Source organism: Pollachius pollachius, assembly GCF_949987615.1.
Source record: "Pollachius pollachius genome assembly, chromosome: 7".
Taxonomy (NCBI): domain Eukaryota; kingdom Metazoa; phylum Chordata; class Actinopteri; order Gadiformes; family Gadidae; genus Pollachius; species Pollachius pollachius.
The window spans coordinates 12532827-12556986 of NC_136940.1; the positions used below are offsets into that span (position 1 = coordinate 12532827).

At 42.8% G+C, this 24160-nt stretch overlaps 1 protein-coding gene across 2 annotated transcripts in view; it reads left to right on the top strand.

Moving 5' to 3' along the window:
• The first annotated feature begins 3272 nt into the window (after window positions 1–3272).
• Window positions 3273–24160, top strand: part of LOC307078020 (G-protein-signaling modulator 2-like) — a 29175-nt gene continuing 8287 nt past the window's right edge. For both annotated transcript variants that reach the window (XM_079739571.1, XM_079739572.1), the window contains exons 1-11: window positions 3273–3393; window positions 11063–11284; window positions 11374–11509; window positions 11893–12032; window positions 15193–15316; window positions 15527–15642; window positions 16045–16200; window positions 16485–16593; window positions 21109–21271; window positions 21747–21841; window positions 21931–22116. In XM_079739571.1, coding sequence (XP_079595697.1) covers window positions 11064–11284; window positions 11374–11509; window positions 11893–12032; window positions 15193–15316; window positions 15527–15642; window positions 16045–16200; window positions 16485–16593; window positions 21109–21271; window positions 21747–21841; window positions 21931–22116 — 1446 coding nt within the window. In that variant the 5' untranslated portion in view covers window positions 3273–3393; window position 11063. The remainder of the gene's footprint in view (window positions 3394–11062; window positions 11285–11373; window positions 11510–11892; window positions 12033–15192; window positions 15317–15526; window positions 15643–16044; window positions 16201–16484; window positions 16594–21108; window positions 21272–21746; window positions 21842–21930; window positions 22117–24160) is intronic.

The following is a 24160-nucleotide window of genomic DNA, read 5'->3' on the forward strand; positions in this document are numbered from 1 at the left end:
TGTAGGCTACTAATCGCTGTAGAGATAGAATATACTATTTATAAGCAATACATTGAACTGTACAATGGAGAAGCTGTCTGATGTAATGGTTTATATTGGAGAAGATACTATTGCACCATTTAATATCTTTCAAGAACTTAAAGAATCTTTATTAATTTGAAATACTATGTTCAAATTTTAATTTGAACACAGTAATTTGTCTTAGGCTATATGATCACATAAATAGTAATAGGCCTACATGTCATTTTATCACTGTTACTGAAATAATGGTGTGTTCCTCAATCCTCGGACTGCAAACTTCCGAGTCAAAGATCTCCCAGCTTTCTTGCGAAATTTCTCGGTGGCACGCCCCCTTATTGTCTTCATCTTTCTGAAATCTGAGAGTAGACAGAGATTAGTGATGACGCTCTCAACAAAATGTCTGTGCCTGTGAGAAGATTTATTTTCTTTGTATTAGTACCATGTTGGTCATTTTAATGTTGATTTTAAATGCTCTTCCACACTTGATTACATTGCTACTTTATTCCGGTCACCAATTAATACATTGCATGGTCTTGCTGTGCTTGCAATACAATGTAAAGTTGTGTTGTTTGTTTTCGGGCTGGTTTGCTAAAGAGGCTAATGTAGCCAACAATAAACAATGACTAGCCAATTTCATGACACAATCAGAAAGAACAGGAACGCTATGAATGCTCCGAGATCGGAAATGACGTCAACAATGACGGCAACTCGGAAGACTGGCGTCTTCAAGAACACAAAGCTGTGTTCGAAATCGTTCCCTATTCGCTCACTCACTATTGCTTATATAGTGTTCATGACATAGTGCACTATATAGGGAACGAACAAACGAGAATTCAGACACTACGCTGAACTTTTCTAAACGTCATTTGCGTCAGTAAATGCGCCGGGTATTTGTGTGACGCAGACAGATGCGCCCACATCATGTAAACAAACCGGCCAATCACGAGGAAAGCTGGAGGTTGTATTGATGTTGAATGTTTCATTTCCTTGATCAAGGTTTTTTTTAAATTCATTTTGAATGTTACATTTTCTATGTTAAATCCCAAATAAATTGTTAAAATTTTTAAACAAAACCCGGAGACTCCATCATTAAATCTATTTCTCGCGGTTATTCAGCTTCTCTTCGAGAGTAATGTAGGGAACATCGTATGAACACTCAAATTTTGGGTATTTTAAGTCCACTATATAGTGCATGAAATTAACCGCTGAGAATTCGAACACCACTACAAAATGGCGAGCACCCTATATAGTGCACTATATCCGTGATAGGGAACGATTTCGAACACAGGTCATAAGTCCCAAATGTTGAGAAAAGGTGGGTAATGCCGCCTCCAAAACAGGTCGGAGGTTCGGAAGCTCTTACGTGTCTTTACCAGGGGCGTAGGAATGAGTTTAACATTGGGGGGGGGACCCATTTCGGAAACCTGACAGATCCGCTAATGGTTTGAACAGAAATATCTCATAAATTAACTACACTGAAAAAATTCACAAATACATTTAATTCTACTAAAAAGATAAATTTGTAAATGTAAAGGAAAACACATTTTGAATGGCAGTAATGAACTGATAAATATTAAATCAATTCATTAATTGCTCAATCATCCAGTTTTTTAGAATAAGAAGCGGTGACAAGACGCTGTGTTGCGCTTTCAAAATAAAATAAAATATCTTTCTCCCCCCGGTATAATTTTTAGGTGGGACAAATGCGCCTGTCTCCAATATTGGAGGGGACATGTCCCCTCCGTCCCCCCGGTTCCTACGCCCTTGGTCTTTACGTAAACCTTCCCTTCTTCCGAAATAAGAGCGTTCAGGAAACGCCCCTCAGATTTGCCTAGGCTATTACATAAAACCGGAAAAAACAAATCAATCGTGAGACGGCTTCATAACAACTAGCCTACAATTATGGATTCTCACAGGGATCTCTTTGTGCTTCTTTGCTGAATCAGATGAATCAGTTATTAGAACTGCTTGCGATGGTAGAAGATGGGCGAGAATTGATCAGGTGATGTTTATAATTGTAATCAATAATGTATAGTCATGCAAATGTTAGAATGGGTGTTAAGTTTGCCTATTAGTGCTTGCTGCAAGTTCACTTTAGTGTTATCAATGAAATGGGCAGCCATTGTTGTGACGTGAACTCGGAGGACTTGGGAAGCTCTACTTTCAGCACGAAGTTTCGAGGGAAATCTCCTAGTGTTCAAGATTTCCTCCGAACTTAAGGTGCCAACCTCCGAAATTCCCGAAAACCCCGACTGTTTTGAGGGCACCATAAGGGCCGAACCTCCCGGAAACTCCGACTGTTTTGAATGCGGCATAAATCCTATGTTTTTGCCATTCTCCCCAAAACAATAAACTGTCTGGTGTTTCAGGTCAACTCGTGACCGTGTTAACTGGTGACCATCAGCTGAATGCGTCGATTGTTGTCGTGGCTATGGCAGCTGTTGGAAATCGGGAAAAGACGCGTAGCTGTCCTTGCGAATGCCTCTTTGATTTGTTTTCAATAAAATGTCAAAAACATACCCATCTCATTCGTATTTGGAGTCTAATTGGAAGAAACTTGTCACGTATAACCATTTTAAGCCCAAACAAATGGAAAATGTTTGTGTTTTTTTAATAAAAATAATACGGGATTCGAACTCATACCATTTTGGAGGAACAATATTTCAAGTTGAGATTCCATTCCTTTGTGCCGTTGAGCCAGAGACTTCGTCAGCTGCAGTACTAAAAATCACAACTAGTCTTCTTCCTAAGAGCAGGAGGCAGCCAGATCAACTTGTGACCGACTGTCCATGTTATTATAGACCGTGGTATTTGTTTCGTTTCAAAAAAGAAAAGGTAATTACACCAGTTATTCAAAACCCAATGTTGTGTTTCCCTCCACTGCCTACAACCCAGCCAGAAACACTTATGCGCTCTTTCGCTATCATTTCGGTCGCCTGATGTGGTGTAGTCTCTTGCCGTGGATCGTCTCTAAGCAAAGCAGCGAGCTCGAGAATCAATGTGACGCAAGTCAGTATCACTCTTAAACACAACGTCTATTCAGATCAACAAAGTATAACTACAGATCGCCCAAGGGATGATAACGCCCCTACTGCCTGAGAAGTTTTCATAGGAATGAATGGGCGGCCATGTTTTAGTCCACTGTCCTTTAATAGCTCCATGATCTTTTTACATCTGGATCATTACTTCACTGCTCGATCCTAATTGGTCCCAGACTTCCTACAACGGGGCGTGGTCATTCCACATATCATCTCCTTCGACATTGTCAGTTGTTTACTGGTACGGACTACATAATTCTGAGTTGAAAGAGTTGATAATTAGTCAAACAACATATTTATATCCACTGGAATAAGAAGACAGGCAAGTTATAAGGTATGTCTACGTTTGTCTTGCTTTTTCATTTTCATGGTTTTTAGTGTAGCGATAATCTTGCCCCCGTTTACAGCAACTCTTACTTCTTGTTCTAAAGAAAACGTTTACATTCAAAATAGAAAAACTGTCGAGTCGAGACTGATGTTGCTTAACTTTTTTATTGTATAACACCAACTATTTCCAGTTAGACTTAGCCTAAAGTATGTGATAGCATAACATCCGACAACTCTGACACTTTTAGCTTTGTTTTCTAACTTGTCATGTTATCAGATCATTTGGTTTTCAGATACATTCCCAGTGTATCTGAACCTCATCAGTTGTCACGAGTTAAATTAAGGGCATGCTGGTTTCCTTTACGTTCTCCATTAACGTTATATCAAAGCATAATCTCAGGTTTCTTGCCCCTTCAACCTTGTATAGCTGACGTTGTAATTAGAAAGTGTCATTGGTTTTTGAATTCTGCATCGCTAACGCTAATGCTATAACCGTAAAGATCCTAACATTGCTCATAGCTTTCAGTAGGCCAAATGTAAACCAATCAATAAATCAATCGGCAGTTTTGCTCTTTTGCCTTGCGTCACATTTCTGTGGTTCTAACAAAGTCATTCTCTCATTTAGTCATTCAGACTATCGCTGCTTTGTACGTCAGCTTGTGCGAAAGGCAGCATAACTCAAAAGTACAACTAAGCATTACAATTCAACCTTTACTGTAATGTGTGGCTTCCTTCAAGAAATAACACTGAAAATCTCGGTGTTATTGCTTAAAGGAAGTATTAGCTATAGATGAAGTATTTTTCGAACATAAATGTTTAGATGTTTGATTTCAAGCTGCATGCTGTCAGACTGTTGCTCTGCAGCCTGTTTCGCAAGTCTGTCTTGATTTGATGATTTAGATGATTTTATACTTTTGTATAATATTTACAGTGTAGTGTAGAGTAGTTGTTTCATTTCAGTATAGTAGATTTCAACACGTTGCTGTTTGTTGCCTTGATCCCATTTGAATTTCTTGATTGACGAAAAGTATGTAAGATCAAAATATTGTGCACCAGATTGGGTGCATAGGTTTCACGTCCATCACACGCTATGTACTTTACAACAGATCTCTCTCTGTTCCGCGCTCTCGCTCTCTTTTGTGTGTCTCTTTTGCCATCTCTCTCCAAAATGCGTTGTTGGTTGAGAGAGCCATTGAGAGAGTTGAAAATTTGGTATTTATCTGACAAGTAGGCCTACAATGTTTTTATTTAGTTTGTCTGCCTATGAAAGTTGTGTTGTTAATGGACAGGTCAAAAGTTGCTCTTATTGACACGGGCAATACAGGACATGCTCACTCCCGAGCAGGGAAGCCATGACACCACTTCAAAGGAAAACTGATAATATATAAAGTGAGGTGGGCACGGCCCTCTGCAATGGAAGGGATGAAGACCCTAGATATATCTTCTCTCGTGTCCAGTATCCTTGAGTGCACGAGAATAAGACAACAGAAAATACTGTACTATGGATAGTAGGCAAGTGAGAAGTTTGTTATTTTGTCTCCGAAATCTGATGTATGACTTCTGGGGAACACTGATGGCAAATAAGCTAAAATCTGGGTGAACAGCGCGTTAAATTGTCTATCGCTTTCCTGATGTTGTTGCTAGCGGGGAGTTGTTAGCGCGTAATTGCTCACGTTGACAATGAAATGTAAAAATGTTCAATGGCAGAGAAACGTAAGGAGGAAAGGAGCAGAAAAGTAGGGGAAATTTTCTTGGTAGTTAAGCTCAATCATTATTTCTGCTATTTTCTACCCTCCCTTACTCCCTCAACTCTCGAATCTTGCATGCATCATCTTCAATGCAATTTATATTGTTTAGACCAGGGGTTCTCAAAGTTTTGACAGCTGAGGGCCAATTTAGGAACCCAGAATTTGACGGAGGGCCGCCAAAGGAAAAACAATTAGGCAGGAAACGTCAGCATCCCAGTGGTGAAAAAAAACATTGCACCGTGGACCTCTGGGAGTGAGGTCAAGTGAGGTCTAAATCACGAAACTGAGGTTCATCCTTTCAAAGTAATGTACAGTCGGATTAAAACTAACAAATGTAACAGGATTTAATTGAAAGCTAGAGAGTCGACTTTTCTCTTTATATTTATTTTTTTTATTTTTGTTTAAATTAATATTGATATAATAATAAATAAAATAATAATAAATTCTTTTTGATTTTTTTTAACTACATCTGTATGTCATTGCGGACCGCCAGGAATGTTTCTGCGGGCCGCACTTTGAGAACTTTGAGGTTTAGATTATGACCAAATAATCATTTGTTAGCTTCGTTTTTATTTGTGGGCTGAATTTATGAGGAACTTTGTGAAGCAATCATTTAAGAGGGTTACCATAATGGTCTGGTATTTTCTGAGTAGGGTATGTAGGTTGTGCTGTGTCTATCCTACCCCAAGATTAATCAGATTAAAGACATAGTTCGACTATGCTCTTCAATCGGACAACTGCAATTGTCCAAGTATACATGGCGGTGAGAAAATGAATTCATTGGCCGAAGCATTTCATACCCCGTTGTGATAGGCGGCGCTGTGCCCTTGTCAATTAGTGGTTATAGAGCCACCGGTTGACACCTTTACGTCACTAGCAGCAACAAACTCAGGCGGCCGCAGCATTTGAGAAAGATGTTTTCAGTAGACAGCTGTCAGTTCCCTTCGGGTCCATGTCAATTCTCAGACGCTCCATTGTTCCGACCTCTTGGTCGTATGCGGACTCCTCCGGCGGCGGCGGAGCAGCTCCTCCGGGAGCCGCATACGGAAACAATCCCTTTCTCCTCTATGTCACATTTCAATCTAGACTTCACAAAGTCAAAGTGCCTTTCCCCCAATTCCTTCTCCACCATGGCCGAGATAAACCCCACTACAAGTTCTTACTTGTTGCTGAAGTTCCAGAGTCGGAGAACCCGACGCAGTCTTTAAGATTCATAATTTCAGAGAAATATCCCTGTCAGTTCGGCCGAGGCGCAATGAATGAATAAAGATTGTAAAAAAAGATTTATTTTGACAGATGTGCCCGAAGTTACTACTTTGCAACCTCGTTGATGACCAACATTTAGAAAGACATTTACTTTTAATTCAGCCTTGGGTGAAATCGAAGAGGTACGGCCACACTGAAGTTGTTACGCGCGTTAGAGGCGTTGAAAATCTCCATTTTTGCATAGGGAACCATTGGTTTAGCCGCGTAGATGCGTTACTTGCGCTAAAGCAGCGTGTTAGGCGCGTTAAGGTACGGCCACACTGAACGCGTTAAGCTGCTTTCACACCGCCGCGCGGCAACTCGCCGCCTCCATTCATTTCAATGAGGGAAGGCCGGCAGAGGGGAGGCGGTTACAAAAGCGGCTGAAAACCAGGAAGCGGTTGTCGCCCACTTGAACGCGCACAGATTTTGCCCTACCGCTCAGCTTTCCCCGTGTTGAAACTTTCGGTGGCAGCCGCCCGGCGGAAGCAGCAGCAACAGCAGCCGCTTTTGAAAACGCCTAGCCCTTCACACCGCCGCGCTGAACCCTCTGGCAGCGAGGCGGTTATAAGGGCGGTTGCCGCGCGGCGGTGTGCAAGCACTTTTATGCGCGTTAGAGGCGTTGAAAATTGGCATTTTTGCATAGGGAACCATTGGTTTAGGCGCGTAGATGCGTTACACGCGCTAAAGCAGCGCGTTAGGCGCGTTAGACGCACCTAAATAACGCGCCCAACGCACCAATGCGCTGAGTTCAAAAAATTTAACTTTTGACGCGCCAACGCGTGACGCTTAGCCGCGATAGCCAATCAGCGTTGAGCTTGACCCGATGTCACTGGCAGAGAGACCGGAGGACGCACAGAAGCAGAAAGAACATGGACGACCTAGTCATCGTTTCAGTGTGTGCTGAAACGATGAAGAGGTGGTGAAACTCACACAGCTGTGAGCGCCTACGGAGGACGTCATGCACTAGAGTTTAGATTCTCTGCCCGAGCCCGAGCCGACCCGCCGTCCGGCTCGGGCCGATATTTCCCACCACTATCCTCAGGCCGGGCCTTTGATTGAGTGTTTGTGTTTTTTTTTTAAATCATTGCTTTATTGGCCTAATCTGAGGAGAAATCTATGCCATAAACAGAAATATTATAGGCCTTTATTACACGGGTCTTCTCAATGCCGTGGAACGCTCCGTTCACTTGCATGGGTAGTAGTCTAGTAACTTGTCAACCCCAGCGTCTTCGGTTGCTAAGCGACGTCAAGGTCTTTGGCGGACTATTTCTCTGCTAATTAACACTACGAATGCTGGTAACGAATAAATTGTAAAAAGACACACCATGTGAAGTTATTTTTTCGTTTTGGCAAGTAGACGTGTAATAAGCGGGATAATGTATAGAACGTTGCCGGTCATTATCGAAAATAAGCCCCTTCAGGGCGAAGAAAGACCCCTCCGCTGGGCGGGCTCATCTATCTACGTAGGCGCGTTAGGCGCGTTGAACCATTTTTGTGACACACAATGATCAAGCGTCAGGTTAGGCGCGTTACGCATTCAGTGTGGCCGTACCTTTCCTTTCCTGCTGTCGGCTCCCAGACCATAGTCGAGGAGCTCAGGAGAGACATTCCCTCCAGGGCCGATGTTCTCTCGGGGGTAACACCCTTTACTTTGACCGGCAGTGGGTCTGCTTATAGGTCGGAATGAAGTGGCCAACGATTATTGACAGGCTGGGTACTTTATTCGTAGTTCCACTGATTTACACGTTTGCACAGACACAACAGGACTCGTTCATTCACGTAACTGACATGCACAACCTCTCGCTCTCCTCGCTCGTCCACTCACTCACACACACACTGCCATTCTCGCGCACACACATACGCTACTCTCGTAACAGAAGCGTAGTGTGTACTGAATGCATGTTGATGATGGTACTTTTCTTATAGGGGGTAACTACATGGCTCGACACCGGCTTCCTCCATCTTCTTCGCCACCTTTTTAAATAAATCTCCATTTCTCATTTTCTGACGGCAACGACACGACTATCATCTCCTTATACTTCCGGCTCACGGCCCCCGGGAAAGATCTCGAGCATGCGAAGAACGCATAAGCCGTTTCCAATCCGATTGACCGTATACATGCACGCTTAATTCGACTAACAATCAAATAAGATAGGGGTTTTAATTAGACTATGAGTAACTCGATTTGACTTTAGTCCGACTAAGGTGTATACATGCATCTTAATAATCCAATCATAGTCGGACTAAGCCAATAATTTGACTTTCTTGAGTGTCATGTAAACGCACTGACAGTAGCTTTGTCCAAACATTAATGGAAATTTTCATTTCATTGAAAGTGATTGTCATTGTTAATCCTAGCCTCTTTCAAAGGTATATATCATTTTGGCTGCTAGGGGTCTCTAAATCAAAACAATAATAGAATGCGTTGTTGGACGTCAAGAAGTAGTTTGGGATCATGGGAGTTGTTATCCTCGTCACCCCCATTGCTGGTGAAAATCTATCTGACGGGACTTTGGCTGATATAATGTTCACAGACGGGTTAATGTATTAAAGTTTTTTTCACTTTATGTAATTTAATTAAAATAGCCACAAATAACCTAACGTTAACTTGCTAACCATTAGATGAGTTGACTATTCAAGCAGTGTGTTTTGAGTTCTGGCTTAGGTCTAAATATGAATTTATTTTCATAATCCTCAGTCAATGAATGTATTTAATGTTTAGTATGTCAGTCAATGCAACGTTTTCTATCGTTGCCATGGTGATTCAAATGGATGCTGTTCTACCTGAAACCCCTCAGCTTGCATATTGTTTGAAACAATTGTGTTCAGTGCTATTTTATGCAACTGATGATGTACTGATGATGTTCTTTCAGATAACCTTCTTACATATAATGGCACTGACCTGTGTGTTAATGCTTTAAACTAATTTGTCTCTAGATACAAAAGGCACAATACAACAATGTTTATGTGTTCTTAGATGCGTCAAGAGCCTTTGACCGCATTAATCATGGCAAACGTTTTACCAAACTGCAAGAGCGAGGGGTGCCTCCACATTTAATAAGAATTTTGCACAATTAGTACTCACACCAAACTATGGGAGATGGATGGGGTAAAACAATGTCAACCCCATTCCCTGTAACCAATGAGGTCAGGCAAGGTGGAATATTGTCACCTATCATTTTTAACTTGTATATGGATGGTCTGTCTAGAGAACTAGAGGAGTGTAAGACTGTATGTATGGTGGGGAATCAGCTCATTTATCATTTAATGTATGCAGATTATAGTGTGGTGTGCTTATAGTGCTGGTTTATAACAACTGCTCAGAGTTTGCACAAAGTATGGTATGCAGTATGACATCAAATTTAATCCCAAAAAGAGCGTCATCATGATAGCAAGAACTAAGGAGGACCAGAAGCTAAAGTTTCCCTCCTTTTATCTGTTAGAGAAAGAACTAGATACTGTAACTAAAGTAAAATACCAATGGCATATTATCAGGAATGACTGATAAATTGTATACCCAGGCAAATATGTTTGCACGCAAATTTCATATGTGCACTGATGATGTCGAAACAGCTCTTTTTAAAGCTTACTGCACTCCACTTTACACAGCACATCTATGGTGTAGCCAGAGTAAAGGACAGATGAACAAGATAAAGGTGGCATATAATGACGCTCTTAGAATTCTGTTAAAGTACCAAAGGTGGGAAAGTGAGAGCAAGATGCTTAGGAATTCTATGTTTACATTTATGTGCAGGTCTAGGAATGGCATTCTAAGGTCTTTGACGGACCCTAACCTAAGTGAGACAAGATATTCATCCAGCCTTTGGAAATATTGGAACCAACATCTGTAACAGTTGAGCACACATGTGTGCTATGCGTAATTTATTTTTTGTTTGTATACTGTTTCATATTTGGACCTCGAGTCTATCAATAAAGATAATAATAATGTTTCATATCAATAAAATAGGTCTCTACTGGATAAATATTTTCATGTTCCCCCAAAAGTTAGGATTAGGGTTCTGACATGCATGAAAGTATTTAGTCAAATCTTTCACTTCCTGAATTTTGGACAGTTTCAATCTGTGTAATCCATCAGGGAGTCTACTTTCAACCCACTTGCTGCGGTTCAGTGCCACACAAAGATCTGCCAAAGTGTGTCAATGATGAATAAATGTTACTCATGTTCATGTTTGGTCATGAAATGTTTTGTTCCCCTTCTGAAGAGTCAAGATGAAACTTGCGCTGAAAAAATAGGAGTTGCAGTGCTTGCAGGTGTCGGCTTTAGTGTTGGTGTCATTAACAAGCCCACCATTTCATTCGGGGGCCTATGATAACCAAACATATGATGTGGCAGGTTCAGATAATAAGCCCCCGAGACAAAGTGGTGGCAAAGAGAATCTAGTAGCGACACAGTCACTTGTTTTTCAATAATAATAAAAGTCTTCATCAAGATAGCCCAATATAGGCCATCACTGTTTTTCTCTGCAGCCCTAAAGTCGGTATCTGGGCTTATCATGGTTTTCTGGTATTATTTCATTTTCTCCCCCAAAACGCATCTCAAAAATATAAAGCTTTTCACCAAAAATATACCTAATTTTAGGACAGTATACAATGCCTATGTATCATACTACATGTGTTTATGTTATGATATGCTTTCTTCCTCAATCACTCATCATGCAGAATGGAGTCATCCTGTTTAGACTTGGCCCTGGAGGGCGAGCGAATGTGCAAGGCGGGCGACTACAGAACTGGCGTCTCGTTCTTCGAATCTGCCATCCAGGTGGGAACGGAGGACCTGCAGATACTTAGTGCCATCTATAGCCAGCTGGGCAACGCCTACTTTCACCAGCAAGAGTACCCCAAGGCCCTGGAGTACCACAGTCATGACCTAACACTCACCCGGTAGGGCATTGAATGAGTGAAATGCATTTGAACTCAACTTCCCTTTTGTTGCACAACAGGTTTTTGTAATCAAATTGTATTTTCTGCAGAACCATCGGTGATGAACTTGGGGAAGCAAAAGCCAGTGGTAATCTTGGGAACACACTCAAGCTTCTGGGCCGGTTTGACGAAGCTGGGGTTTGTTGCCAAAGACATCTGGACATCACGAGGGCCATGTATGACCGGGTATGTCGTTATGTGGGGAAACTGTGAATGACTCTTTATCATTTTGACGCATGTTGTGACTGTCTCACAGTTGTGGAGTTCAATAATTTAATATTTGGCTGGGATATGAATGTGGATGGATATTCCTTACAATCTGACAGTCCAGTGGCTTAACATATTTGGCTTCTTATTTTCAAAAACAGCATAATCCAAAAGAATGATTGAGAGTACCTATGAGTTGTTTATGATATTCCTCAATGATTTACCTGCTCTGTTCTTCCGTGTAGTGGTCAAATATCAATTGTTGCTGCTTTGTAGATTGCATTGGCAGTTATTGTATGATTTAAAATTTTTGAAAATCATGGATTTGTAAATAAGATAAATCTGGCATGTGTGCCACATAGGTTGGGCAGGCCCGTGCTCTGTATAATTTCGGGAACGTTTACCACGCCAAGGGGAAAAGCATTTGCTGGATTGGAGCAGAGCCGGGAGAGTTCCCTGAAGATGCCAAGACAGCCCTGAAGAAGGCCACGCAGTTCTATGAGTGAGTGGCCAGAAACGTTACTGATGCTACACCTTCTTCCAGACATACTGTATTATTCAGAGGCTCTGATCAGGTTCACATTCCAGCGAGGATTTTTTTATTTTGTATTGTTTTCATGGCTGTGACCAGTGATTCTAGTGCACAGCCCAAATCATATGAAATCTGCTCTTTGGCCCAGATTTGTTGCCATTTTCATGTGTAGAGGCGCATATCTGATCCCTGAAAATACTGTCCACAATGAACTGTCAGAGAAATTTGGATCTGAGCTTTAAGTCGCTTTAATTGCAAAAAATTGTAATGGCATCGAGCAGAACAAACATGGCAGGAATAGAATATGATATTAATAATTATGTTTTAATAAGGGTTTTGTTACCTGGGAATGAGTCCTTTATATCTACATTGGGAGCGGGTCCTTTTCCATTGGGAGCCCATTGCTGCACCGCCATGTTTCTGCAGCAGCCGAGAACGGACAAACTTATAAGGGAGAACACGTTTTTAATCAATCGACTATCAATTCAAGTGTAACTAAACCCACTGCTTAGCTCTAATACAAGATTTTAAATGCTGCTTTTTGGTCTAAGAGTGCTATGAAGAAGGGGGCTTAATACTAAAATTGTATGAGAAGCTTAACCCTCTCTCAGGCGTGTCCATCAACAACAACGGATGCCCAGACAGGTGGGGACCACTGCTGCAGAATCAATGCTTTTTTCCTTTTCATGTCTAAAGGTGTTAAGTAGGTCACATTATCACAAAGAAAATAGTTGGTTTAAACATTGAGCAAAATTTTGAATAAATTTAACGACAGGACAAGTGCTATTTAGCTGGTGATAGATCACACGGATGCTATTGTGGGGGACGGAACCCTATACAAGGAAATACCTTGCTACCTGTTCATGTTTACTAAAAAACCAACACATTATTAGAAGTATACTTATAACTAGAAATTGCATTTCCTGCAGAAAATGCAGTGATTGCTTTAGTACAAAGTGAGGGGGGGATTTGAATGGAGTTCAAAAGTATAAATGGAGTAAACAATGTAAACATGCACACCAGTTAAAAAATGTAAATGGTTGGAAACAAATAAAATTGACAGCTGAATGAAAAACGTAAAGCATTGCTAAAAATGCAGAAATGTAAAAGGAATTGAACTGAAGGATCTGAAATAGCCTAAATTGTATGTACTCGCCTTATGCTCATTTTTCCAGCCTAACATTATTAAAAATTGTCCAATTTGTCGGGAAAATTGACCAATCTGGCAACGCTGCCTGAACGTCGTAAAAAGTAGTCCAATTGAGCGAGAAAAACTGCCCATCTGGCAACACTGCCTGCACGTCCTCATGCTGTAACCTGATCATAAATCAATGAGATATGAGACCAACTGAAAACAAGCCGACATGGAACTTAAACTGAGAAAAAATTATAAAGGTAATCAAAATTCTATTTGAAAGAAGGTTAATGATAAAATATTGACCAAGTTACGAAGTCTGAAGTAGTTCTTGATGGGTCCTTCACGACCGAATCAGTTCGAATGAACGAATCTTTAACAAGAACGAACCAAACTGATTCTTCTCTCTCATTCGTCTCGTTCGTCTTGTTCATTCTCAGACTTGATTCCTCCCAGACCCATTAGTTGCTGAGTCGCTGTTCAGTCATTGACTGTGAGTGGTGAAGAGGGAAGAGGCTTAGTGAGCGAGCGTACGATAATACGATTCAATATCAGTGAAATGGTAAATGCATGTTGTCTTATTTTTTTCTGTGTCATGCCAGATAAATCAAATATTTGAATGTCTTGTCAATCTGCCCGTTCTTTCATGGTTCGGTCTCCACCCGGGACCCCCACCATCATTACTAAATCAAGTCTATTTTCTTGCAGATATGTTAAACATCCAATAATCAACTACACCCCCCCATCCCGCTGCGTTTGGTTAAAGTCGTAATGTTGTGTTGATTGATGACCGACTTCCACATTCGTTTGAGAATGAGAACGATGGAGGAGCTGAGTCTGACTGACTCAGCTCTGAGAACCATGCATTCCATGCTTCGATTCACCACTACCGGAAACGCAACTGAACAAACAAACGATTCTGAACGACTCTTCTTGTCGAACTGATCAACGCGAACTGAATCAAGGAAAATAATCATGAAATCCATCACTAGAAGTAGTAAGTGTCAGAGAATGGGCGGACGGCTGCACCGTCCTCCCATTGACTTCCATTGTAAAAAATAGTATTTTAAAAGTATGAACATTTTAAAATTGGAATGGAGTCCCTAGGTGAAAATGTAGGTAGGAGATAGGTCCCAAAGAATAAGAAAGAAAGAAAGAAAGAAAGAAAGAAAGAATAAAACTTAAGAACAATAGTTGAGCGCTGCATGCAGCACCTAATAACTAGCATAACCTTTTAGGTGTCTTTTGGACTCGTTTAAACATAGCTGCTAAATATGTGCATTATTAAAACGACTAAGGCTCTGATGGCTGCAATGGCTGTTAATGGCATCTGTATCCTCACTGGATGGCAGCCGTCGTCCAGTGTGAGGGCTACCAGAATATTCCAACAATGTTTGTTAGTTTTTCGTAATTCGATAGCTGCCAAACTTCCACTTAAGCGTTGACGTGAAGCATTCTTTCGAAGAAATATTTGGGGTCTGCCCTACCAAATTTTAAGTGTTCGAGAAGCTAAAGTCTCTAGGATGTGGACGTCAAAATCAACAACTGCCCAAACGGAGCTCCACGCACCACGCCACTTGTGTCACCTGCGTGCAGAGGGAAACGTTCACAAACTGGTTGGCAGAAACATACTATTATTACTTTAAAAATCTGTACTTGTAAGCTATGACCTATAGTTTTACTGGCTAAATAACCAAATACAATTTTATACATCTATCAAGGAAACTCTCCACCCAGCATCTTTAAGGTTTCCAACTGGGTATCCTTATTCTCAAATCTTTCCAAAAAGTAATCTTCATGGACCTCCTGCAGCTTCGTCATTAGGATTCAAGATAGCTGATCCTTCCTGGTGCAAAAGCAACTTTTAAATCTGCTAACAAACTGTCTTTTAGGGAAAATGTACTGAGGAAAATAGATCTTTGTCAATTAAATGTAGTTGTGGATGAATGCAAGGATGGCGTTTAACTATGTTTTTCGGTTTTCGCTTTCATTAAGAGCAAACCTGTCCTTGGTGCAGGAGATGGGCGATCGGGCCGCTCAGGGTAGGACCTACGGTAACCTTGGCAACACATACTATCTACTGGGGGACTTTGAAAAAGCTGTTTCCACCCATGAAAAGGTGAGTGGCTATTTGTGTAGTGGTTATCACACACGTGTGATGTAGTATGGGAATGAACAGCACCGTCACATTTTTTATCAATAGAAGGTTGTAGCTTATTTAAGTTTGTCTGTCATTTATACTCTTTGAGGATATCAAAACATATTTTCTGCCTCAGTATCTTTAGTCAGATTTGTAAAATGCTTCCTATTGTTTGCCCTGTGATGACAGCGCTTGCTGATAGCCAAAGAGTTTGGGGATAAGTCAGCTGAGCGAAGAGGCCACTGTAACCTTGGCAACGCACACATCTTCCTTGGTCAGTTTGACGTAGCCGCTGGCCATTACAAGTAAGGTATCACACACGCATGAGTCATGGGCCATCCTGGTGTTTTTTTGTCAGTGTTCCTGTTCCTGTAACAATCACTGCAATCATGTTGTTTTTTTCTCCATAATGCAAGGCTTATGAAAGAACTACTCAAAAATAATTGCCCTGCTTTAATAATAAAAAAAATTGTTTATTTAATTGAGCTCCGACTTACCAGCCCTTTTCGTTTGATGCGGAGCAGCAGCAGAAGGCATGATTAAATGACTTGATTGCTATCTTGCCTGTTCCCATACGAGCCATTCGTGTGTGTGTGTGTGTGTGTGTGTGTGTGTGTGTGTGTGTGTGTGTGTGTGTGTGTGTGTGTGTGTGTGTGTGTGTGTGTGTGTGTGTGTGTGTGTGTGTGTGTGTGTGTGTGTGTGTCTAGGAGGACTCTGCAGCTTGCCAGGCAACTGAAGGACAGGGCAGTGGAGGCCCAGGCGTGTTACAGCCTGGGGAACACGTACACACTCCTGCAGGACTATGAGAGAGCCATCGATTACCACCTCAAACACCTCATCATCGCCCAGGACCTTGAAGACCGGTACTTACCTCAAACGCAGTGTTTTGTTGTTGTGGTTTCCTCCCAAACGAGGCTTAGTAACACAGTGAGAATATAGATTTACAAAGCAGTTATCCGGTAATGGATGACATGATGTTATGATGTTTGTATTCATTGCCTGGATATATTAAATCAATAAATCTGTGGATATTCCAGCCCCATGGCCTGCATACACAGCAAAAGAGGTTAGTTAATTGATAATAAAACGTTTGGTTGAGCTTATATTCAATTTACTGTTGTTTGATCAACATTTGGTGTCACTGCAGGGTTGGCGAGGGCAGAGCGTGCTGGAGTCTGGGAAATGCCCACACTGCTCTAGGGAACCATGAGCAAGCCATGCACTTTGCTGAGAAACATCTGGAGATTGCCAAAGAGGTGAATTTTTATACTTTCCCTATTTGCCATGCATGCTTGAATCACTAGCCCTCACCTGCCCACGACACCACCTGGTGGCTAGCTGAAGAACAACAGAGATTATGCAGTATATTCTTGAGAGATTACATTATATATGATATGATTTTAGGGGTGTTTCGACAATCATCACAACCATCATTATTGGCTGATATTGGTTCTAAATAGCTTGATCTGTGGTCCCTATAAGGCTGAGCTATGAGCTATATTTGAAATGTGCCACACACCGTGGCGTTATATACTGTAATTGTCAGAGAAGCTTAAAGGTCCATTATGTAACAAATGTACCGCGATCAAGCATCTAGGATCGATTTCTCTTCCTTGGGTCCCCCGATGTTAACGCTAAATTTCATACATTGAATTTTGCAGCTGACTTTGTCATGTTGAATTTGGGGACTTTGAAAACATTTAAATTGAATTTTTAACGTTGAATATTTTATTTGGAATTTTTTAACGTTGAAAAATAAAGCTGAAAATTATTTATTATAATAATAAATAATAATAAAAAAATATTTTATATAGTGCCTTTCAGGATACTCAAGGTTGCTTCACAAGAGTGGGAGGCGAGGGTGTATGTGTAGGCAAGTGAGTGAGAGTGCAAAATGCGCATGGTGCTGGGTGGGGTCGTGAGTTAGAGGCCATAGGCCTCAGTGAAAAGGTGTGCTTTCGTGTACTTTTTGAAAGTCTCCACGGAAGGGGCACAGCGGATGTTGGGGGGGAGCTGGTTCCACAGAGTGGGGGCGGACACTCAAAAGGCCCAAAGGTCTTGAGTCTCGTGCGGGGAATTGCCAGCTGGTCCTTGTCAGAGGACCTGAGGGACGGTAGGGGGGTGGAGGAGGTCAGAGAGGTAACGGGGGGCCAGAGCGTGAAGGGACTTGTATGTGAGTAATAGAATTTTGAATTTAATGCGGAACTTGACTGGTAACCAGTGGAGCTGCATCAGGGTGGGGTGATGTGCTGCCAGGGCTTAATGCCAGTTAAGATCCTGGCAGCTGAGTTCTGCACATATTGCCGTTTGTCCAGGGTTTTAGAGGGGAGACCGGTGAGTATGGCGTTGCAGTAGTCCAGGCGGGTAGAAATTAAGCAGTGGATCAGGGTTTCGTAACTGAGTCTGAGAGTGAGGGTTGGAGTCGTGCGATGTTCTTCAGGTGGTAGAATGCAGATCTTGTGACGTTCTTAATGTGGGACTGGAATGATAGGGTGGGGTCCAGGATGACACCGTGGTGGCGGACTACGGGTGATGGGGTGATAGAGCAGCCATCCACTTCCAGGAATAGATCACCAACCTTCAGTGACTTGGGGGCCACCACCATGAGTTCAGATTTATTGCTGTTCAGTTTGAGGAGGTTGGAGGACATCCAGGTTTTTAGTTCTTGCAGACAGTTGATGAGTGGACCCTCGACCTGAGTCAAGGGTTTGGTGCTGATGTATAGTTGAGTGTCATCAGCATAACAGTGGAAACTGAGACCATGGTGACGAATAATTTGGCCAAGGGGGAACATGTATATGATGAAAAGGAGAGGGCCGAGCACAGATCCCTGCGGAACGCCATGATTGACTAGAGGCAGGGTGGAGTTGGCATCTTTCAGGGTGACATATTGTTTGCGGTTGGAAAGGTAGGACTGAAACCAGGAGAGAGCTGAGCCCCTGAGGCCGATGAGGTCAGAGAGATGGGTAAGGAGGATTGAATGGGACTCTGTCAAAGGCTGCAGAGAGATCGAGGAGGATGAGAATGGAGATGAGGCCATTGTCGGCGGCAGTGAGAAGGTCGTTGGTGATTTTAGTGAGGGCGGTCTCAGTACTGTGTCGAATTCTGAAGCCTGATTGGAGGGGTTCAAAGAGCTCATGGTGGGACGGATGTGATGTTGGAGCTGGGAAGCCGCTGCTCTTTCCTGGATTTTACTTAGGAAAGGAAGGTTGGAGATCGGACGATAGTTGTTTGGGTCGTCAGGGTCCAGACCAGGCTTTTTCAGGGTGGGAATAACTGCTGCTATTTTGAAGCCTGAAGGCACCACACCAGAGTCCAGTGAGCAGTTGATGATGGCGGCAATAGAGGGACAGATGACAGGGAGGCAGGTCTTCACCAAGGTGGTAGGCATAGGATCCGGCTTGCTGGAAGAGGTCTTAGATTTGGACACCAAGTCAAGCACCTGGTCAGAGTCCAGTGTGGTGAAAGAGGAGAAACAATACTGCAGTGGACAGGCAATAGGGGTGTCGACACCAGGATGGGGTGGAGTAGAACAGGGTGGCGTAGAGTGTTGCAGAAGGTGGTTGTGAATGGATTCCACTTTGTTTTGGAAGAAATCCACGAACCTTAAGCAGGGGTCTATGGCGTCAGTGGGTTGTGGAGCATCGGGTGGGCGCATGAGTCGGTTGATGGTTGTGAAAAGCTTTTTGGGGTGGTTTTGTTGGTTATTAATAAGCATGGAGTAGTAGCGTGTCTTTGCCTTAGACAGAGCCTCCTTGTAGTCTCTGACATGGTCTTTGTAGGCCTCATGATGTACGGTGAGGCCAGATGTCATAAAGCGCCTCTCAAGCCGCATCCAGCTGCCTTCCTGAGGCGGAGCTCAGGAGTAAACCAGGGAGCAGGGTGTGAGAAGGACACCAGTCGGGTTATGAGAGGGCGACTTAGGGAGAGAGCAGTATTGTAATGTACCACCAGACCATCCACGGAGGTGTTAGGAGGGGGGGTGGCTAGGGTGGAAGACAACAGGGATGCGCACACCTGTTTGGTTTTCCGGAATGTGATGGTTCGTTCACTGGGCTGACTGGGTAGGGGCACAGGAACAGAGAATGAGATAGCAAGGTGGTCAGATATAGCCAGGTCATCACACTGGAGCTGACAGGGGGTGATTCCAGTGGAGCACACAAGGTCAAGGGTGTGCCCTTTGGTATGAGTTGGACCAAGCACATGTTGGGCAATACCAAGACAGTCCAATAGCGACATTAAATCAGAAGCAAAGGGGAAGTTAGCTGAGTCCACATGGATGTTAAAGTCACCCAACAGAATGGTAGATGGGTACAAAGGGCAGATTGTGGTGAGCAACCCAGAAAGCTCCCCAAACTGGAGATTGAACTAGATTCTACCCAACCTAAGACGCCTTTTTCCTGTTTCGAAAAAGCCATGAGCAAATCAAGGGTAGAAGTAAAAGGTGGAGTTACATTTGAAAGATAGAGAAAGCGCTGAGCCCAGAATGATTTCAAGTTTTATGCCACATGAGCTTGTTTATAATTTGCATCAATAAATGCACACATATAATTAATTGATCCACTTCAATTGAAGGACTCCTCATTGGTTGTCATTGTCAAAATTGCATAATTTGTGCTTGTTGTAAAATATTTGTTTGCACATGGCTGGTCTTGCAGTCCTGTTTGTCCAGTGTCCTCAACCTGGCAACCCACTTGAGCCTTGAGTCTGGGGAGTAGGAGGGGTTGAGTTGAAACAACTATCTCCGATATTGTCTTGTTGGATTGCGTTACCCATTTTATATATTGTACCTTTTAAACCCTATTTCGGATGCCAAATCGATCGCTGCCCAAAGGAAGCTTCAAACAACCACAAAAAAACCACTGTGGCATTATACTATAATTGTCAGCGAAGATTATTCCCTCACTCGGACGTGGCCATCAACATCAACCACTGGCCAGACGGTTCTTAAGGCATCCACACCCACGGTGGCACTATACTACATGCTCAGTCCCCAAGAGGCATAGTTCTCTCTCTGACAAGGCCATCAAAAACCCCTGCCCAGACGGATCTCCACACACCCACACACCGTGCCTCTGGTGTCACTTGGTCACAGATAATTCACTAAGATGTCACTAGAAAGAACGTAACTTGAGGTTGGAGCAGAGTTCAAGATGTAGTTGGTTTAGACTCAAAAACATATAATTGTAGACCTTATTTCCCCAAATTACGGCCTTATTTTAACGGTGACAAAATGGCATGGATTACTATGATTATAGATTTGATAAAACATTACCACATTTAATACAACTAAATTATTTAATAACATATTATGAATATTTGTATTTTACAAATATATCAAAACTTATTCTTACTTCATAATTGGTCTTGAAATTACAAGTTGCATGTAATTTCTTTTAAATCCATGATTGTTATGTGTGTCTGACAATACTTCAATAGCATCTCTATTGACAACCATTGTTTTTCTCCTTTTAGTAAATAATTAGGAATTTGGGCAGGCCCAGTACTGTTGGTGTACGCTATCATAGGTCAGATTAGATGCTGTTTTACCTGCACTTCTGTCTGTTCCTGCCCCATTTCAAAATGTTAGAGTAACACATGGGATATTGTGTATGTGTGTGTGTTCTCAAAATGTAAACGTTTTTATCCTTTTAAACAAACTCCTTTTATTGATACACCTCATCTGCCTGTACTTACTGTACTAGTTATTTCCTTGTTTTACTATCCCTGGAATTAAATTCCTTGTTTTCTGACCTTTCACCTTTTTCAAGACTGGAGACAAGAGTGGTGAGATGACGGCCAGGATGAACCTGTCGGACCTGCGGCTGGTGGTGGGCCTCAAGTCCACCGCCAACCTCCATCCCAACAGCTACTGCCACAGCGCCAATAGCTCCACTCAGGCCGCCAGCTACCAGGGTTACTACATGCCAGCAGGTCAACCAGTAGGCTTTTAAATATGCCACTATGCAATTTACCAACATATATTATTATAGTGGATCTTATTTTGTTTTAAAATGTCGTCTTTTATGATTTGAATTGCCTCCGGTTGCCAATAATTGAGATGAGTGAGATGAGTGAGAGATGTGACATCATTATGTAATCATGGTTATGTCATTGTGTATTTTTCTCTCTCTAAGATGTAACAACGGGTAACGTATGCAGTTGCACACATTTAACCAGAGGGCAATTTCAGTCTATATTTACATCTCTACTTTGTTTTAAAACTATGTTTACTTCAAGGTTTAGGTTCAGGATCAATCAATAGCACTACTATGGAACACAGCAAGTTGTTTTAAGAGTTGGTTTTCCTTTTGAATGTGCCCGAATTACCCTAATTGAATAGTTAGAAAGGAAACCCAAAGCTTTAGGTCTGGGATAAAGAAATTTACAAACCCTCTGTTTGCTTTAGGAGTCAAGGCAGAGTCTCAGATTCAAAACATTACAGAAAGTCTGCAGTTGCCTGGTCCAAATACAGACAAAAGACAAACTGGTCATTCAGAGCAAGTACGTCCCTCACTCTTCTTTTACCCTTTCTTGCATATTTTTTAAAAACCTACTGACATTATGAATCTCTCTGTTGAGCTAATATACAGGAGCTGGATGAGGAGGTTCCCATCAAGTCTTCCAAGAATAACACGATCAAAGCTTCCACAAAGCTCTTCCTGTTCAACCGCTTAAAAAGCAAAAAGCAGAAGAACAGTCAGTCTCCTCCCAATTGCCCCAAGGATGGCAGCAGTGATGGTTCCGTATTTGAGTCAGAACTGACACCGTTTACTCAGGTACTTTTACACTGCAGGGTTACTTGGATAACCAATTTATTTTAAAATTTGATGTTAAAGGTCCCATGGCATGCTACTTTATGAATGCTGAAAGGGTATTTTTGAAAGGGTACTTTATGAAGGCCTTGGTGCAGAATTACAGCCACTACGAGCCAGTCCCACAATGAGCTTTCCACAAACTTGCCGTCTTTTAGAGGTGAGTCAAGGTGGAGGGTGGGGTTGTGGCCCTGAGCAGCTTGCGGCCACGGTACCTTGCGCTCGTGTTTGCAGTCGATGTATTGCAATGGCGAGGCGCACACAGCTTTTGGCTGTGTTCTCTAAATATTCTAGAACACTTCAGGTGCTCTGGCGAGAGTCCTGGAGCTTTATGTCTAAATAATATCATATTATACATAGATATCTATATCATATAATATATATTATCACGGCCAAAAGCTGTGTGCGCCTTCAGATGATATTATGAATCTCAAACGACTGTGTCGGGTTCTCCGACGTCTCTGGTTCTTCCACTTCCACATCAATCTGAAGTAGACTGAACCGCGACGTGGAGGAGAAAGGGATTGTTGTCCGTGATTGTTGACCACGATTGTCTCCTGCCGGAGCCCCGCTGCCCACTGTCGAGGCACCACTGCTTTGTGGTGGTGGTGCCTCGCGGCAACGGGGCTCCAGCAGGAGACAACCGCGGGCAACAATCCAGGCCAACACACACCGGTACCGAAGCGGCGCGTCAAAAAGAACGCCCCCATTATTTCGGACGTTCTAGCCCACACCAGTGGTGGGTAGACACACTCCAGCGCTGCCCCACTATCCTTCACGCCACTGTTCTATTCCCTAGCGTCGCCGCCCCTGAAAAAGCGCTTTTTTGAAGCTGTTTAGTACATCCCGGCTTGATACAAGGTCCTGTACAGCGTGCGGAGTAGACGTGTGCGCAGCTCGCTCCCACAACTAAGCTTTCCAGTTGCCTTTTTATGCTTGCCTTTTTCAGTCTATTCTTTTGCAACAGGTTTTAGAACTAGTGGTGACCATACTGGCAACGTCAACATGTCCAAACCTAAGGGCAAACCAGATAAAAGCCATCCTGCAGTGTCATCTGCTAGTGCTATCAGTATGGCGGAGATTAGCTCTCTACTGGAGGAACATAAGATTGCGCTTGCTGCTGACTTCAAATCATTGTTTGATTCGCTGACTTCTACATTGGACACCCTGCACACAAAGCTTACTGACCATGGGCAACGAATTTCCTCTTTGGAAGACAATTCCACCGACACTGACCACCGCATCCAACAACTGGAGACTACGTGCTCTGCCATGCAACGTGACAATGAGTCTCTTAGGACCAAGGTGGTTGACTTAGAGGGGCGCAGCCGGCAACAAATTGTAAGGATAATCGGCCTACCTGAGAACATAGGCCATCCACTTTCGTCTCCCAAATGCTTCTGGATGTCATTGGTGTGAGGGTTCTTGGCTCTCTCCTTGAGCTGGACCGAGCCCATAGAAGCCTAGCTCCAAAACCTGCTCCAGGCGAGCGGCCACGACCAATCATCATACGGTTCCACCGTTTCCAAATCAAGGACCTGGTTATTCGCGAGGCACGCAAAGGAGGCAATCTGCTCTACAATGGCCACAAGATTCGCCTTTTTGATGACTACAGCCCCGACCTGTTGAAACGGCGCGCTCTACCAGCGTGGGTTCAAGCCGGCTCTTCTCTATCCTGCCAAGCTACGCATTACCCTGCCTGATGGAGAGAGGGCATGGCTCTCGTCCGTTGCAGAAGCTACAAAGTTTGTGATGGTTTGCAGGTGGATAAACACGTAAGCCCTTGAAAGCAAACTCCTACCATCTGTCAGTTCATGCTCCTACAATCCCATTGTGATATCTGACCATGCAACAATGGTTGTCGACATCTCTCTTCCTGGTAGATCTGTGACACGTTCCGCCTGGCGCTTTCCATCTTTATTGCTTTCTGACCCAAACTTTGTTTTGACTATTAAGAACCAAATTGACCTTTATATCTCTACCAATGTAAACCCAGATATATCAGCAG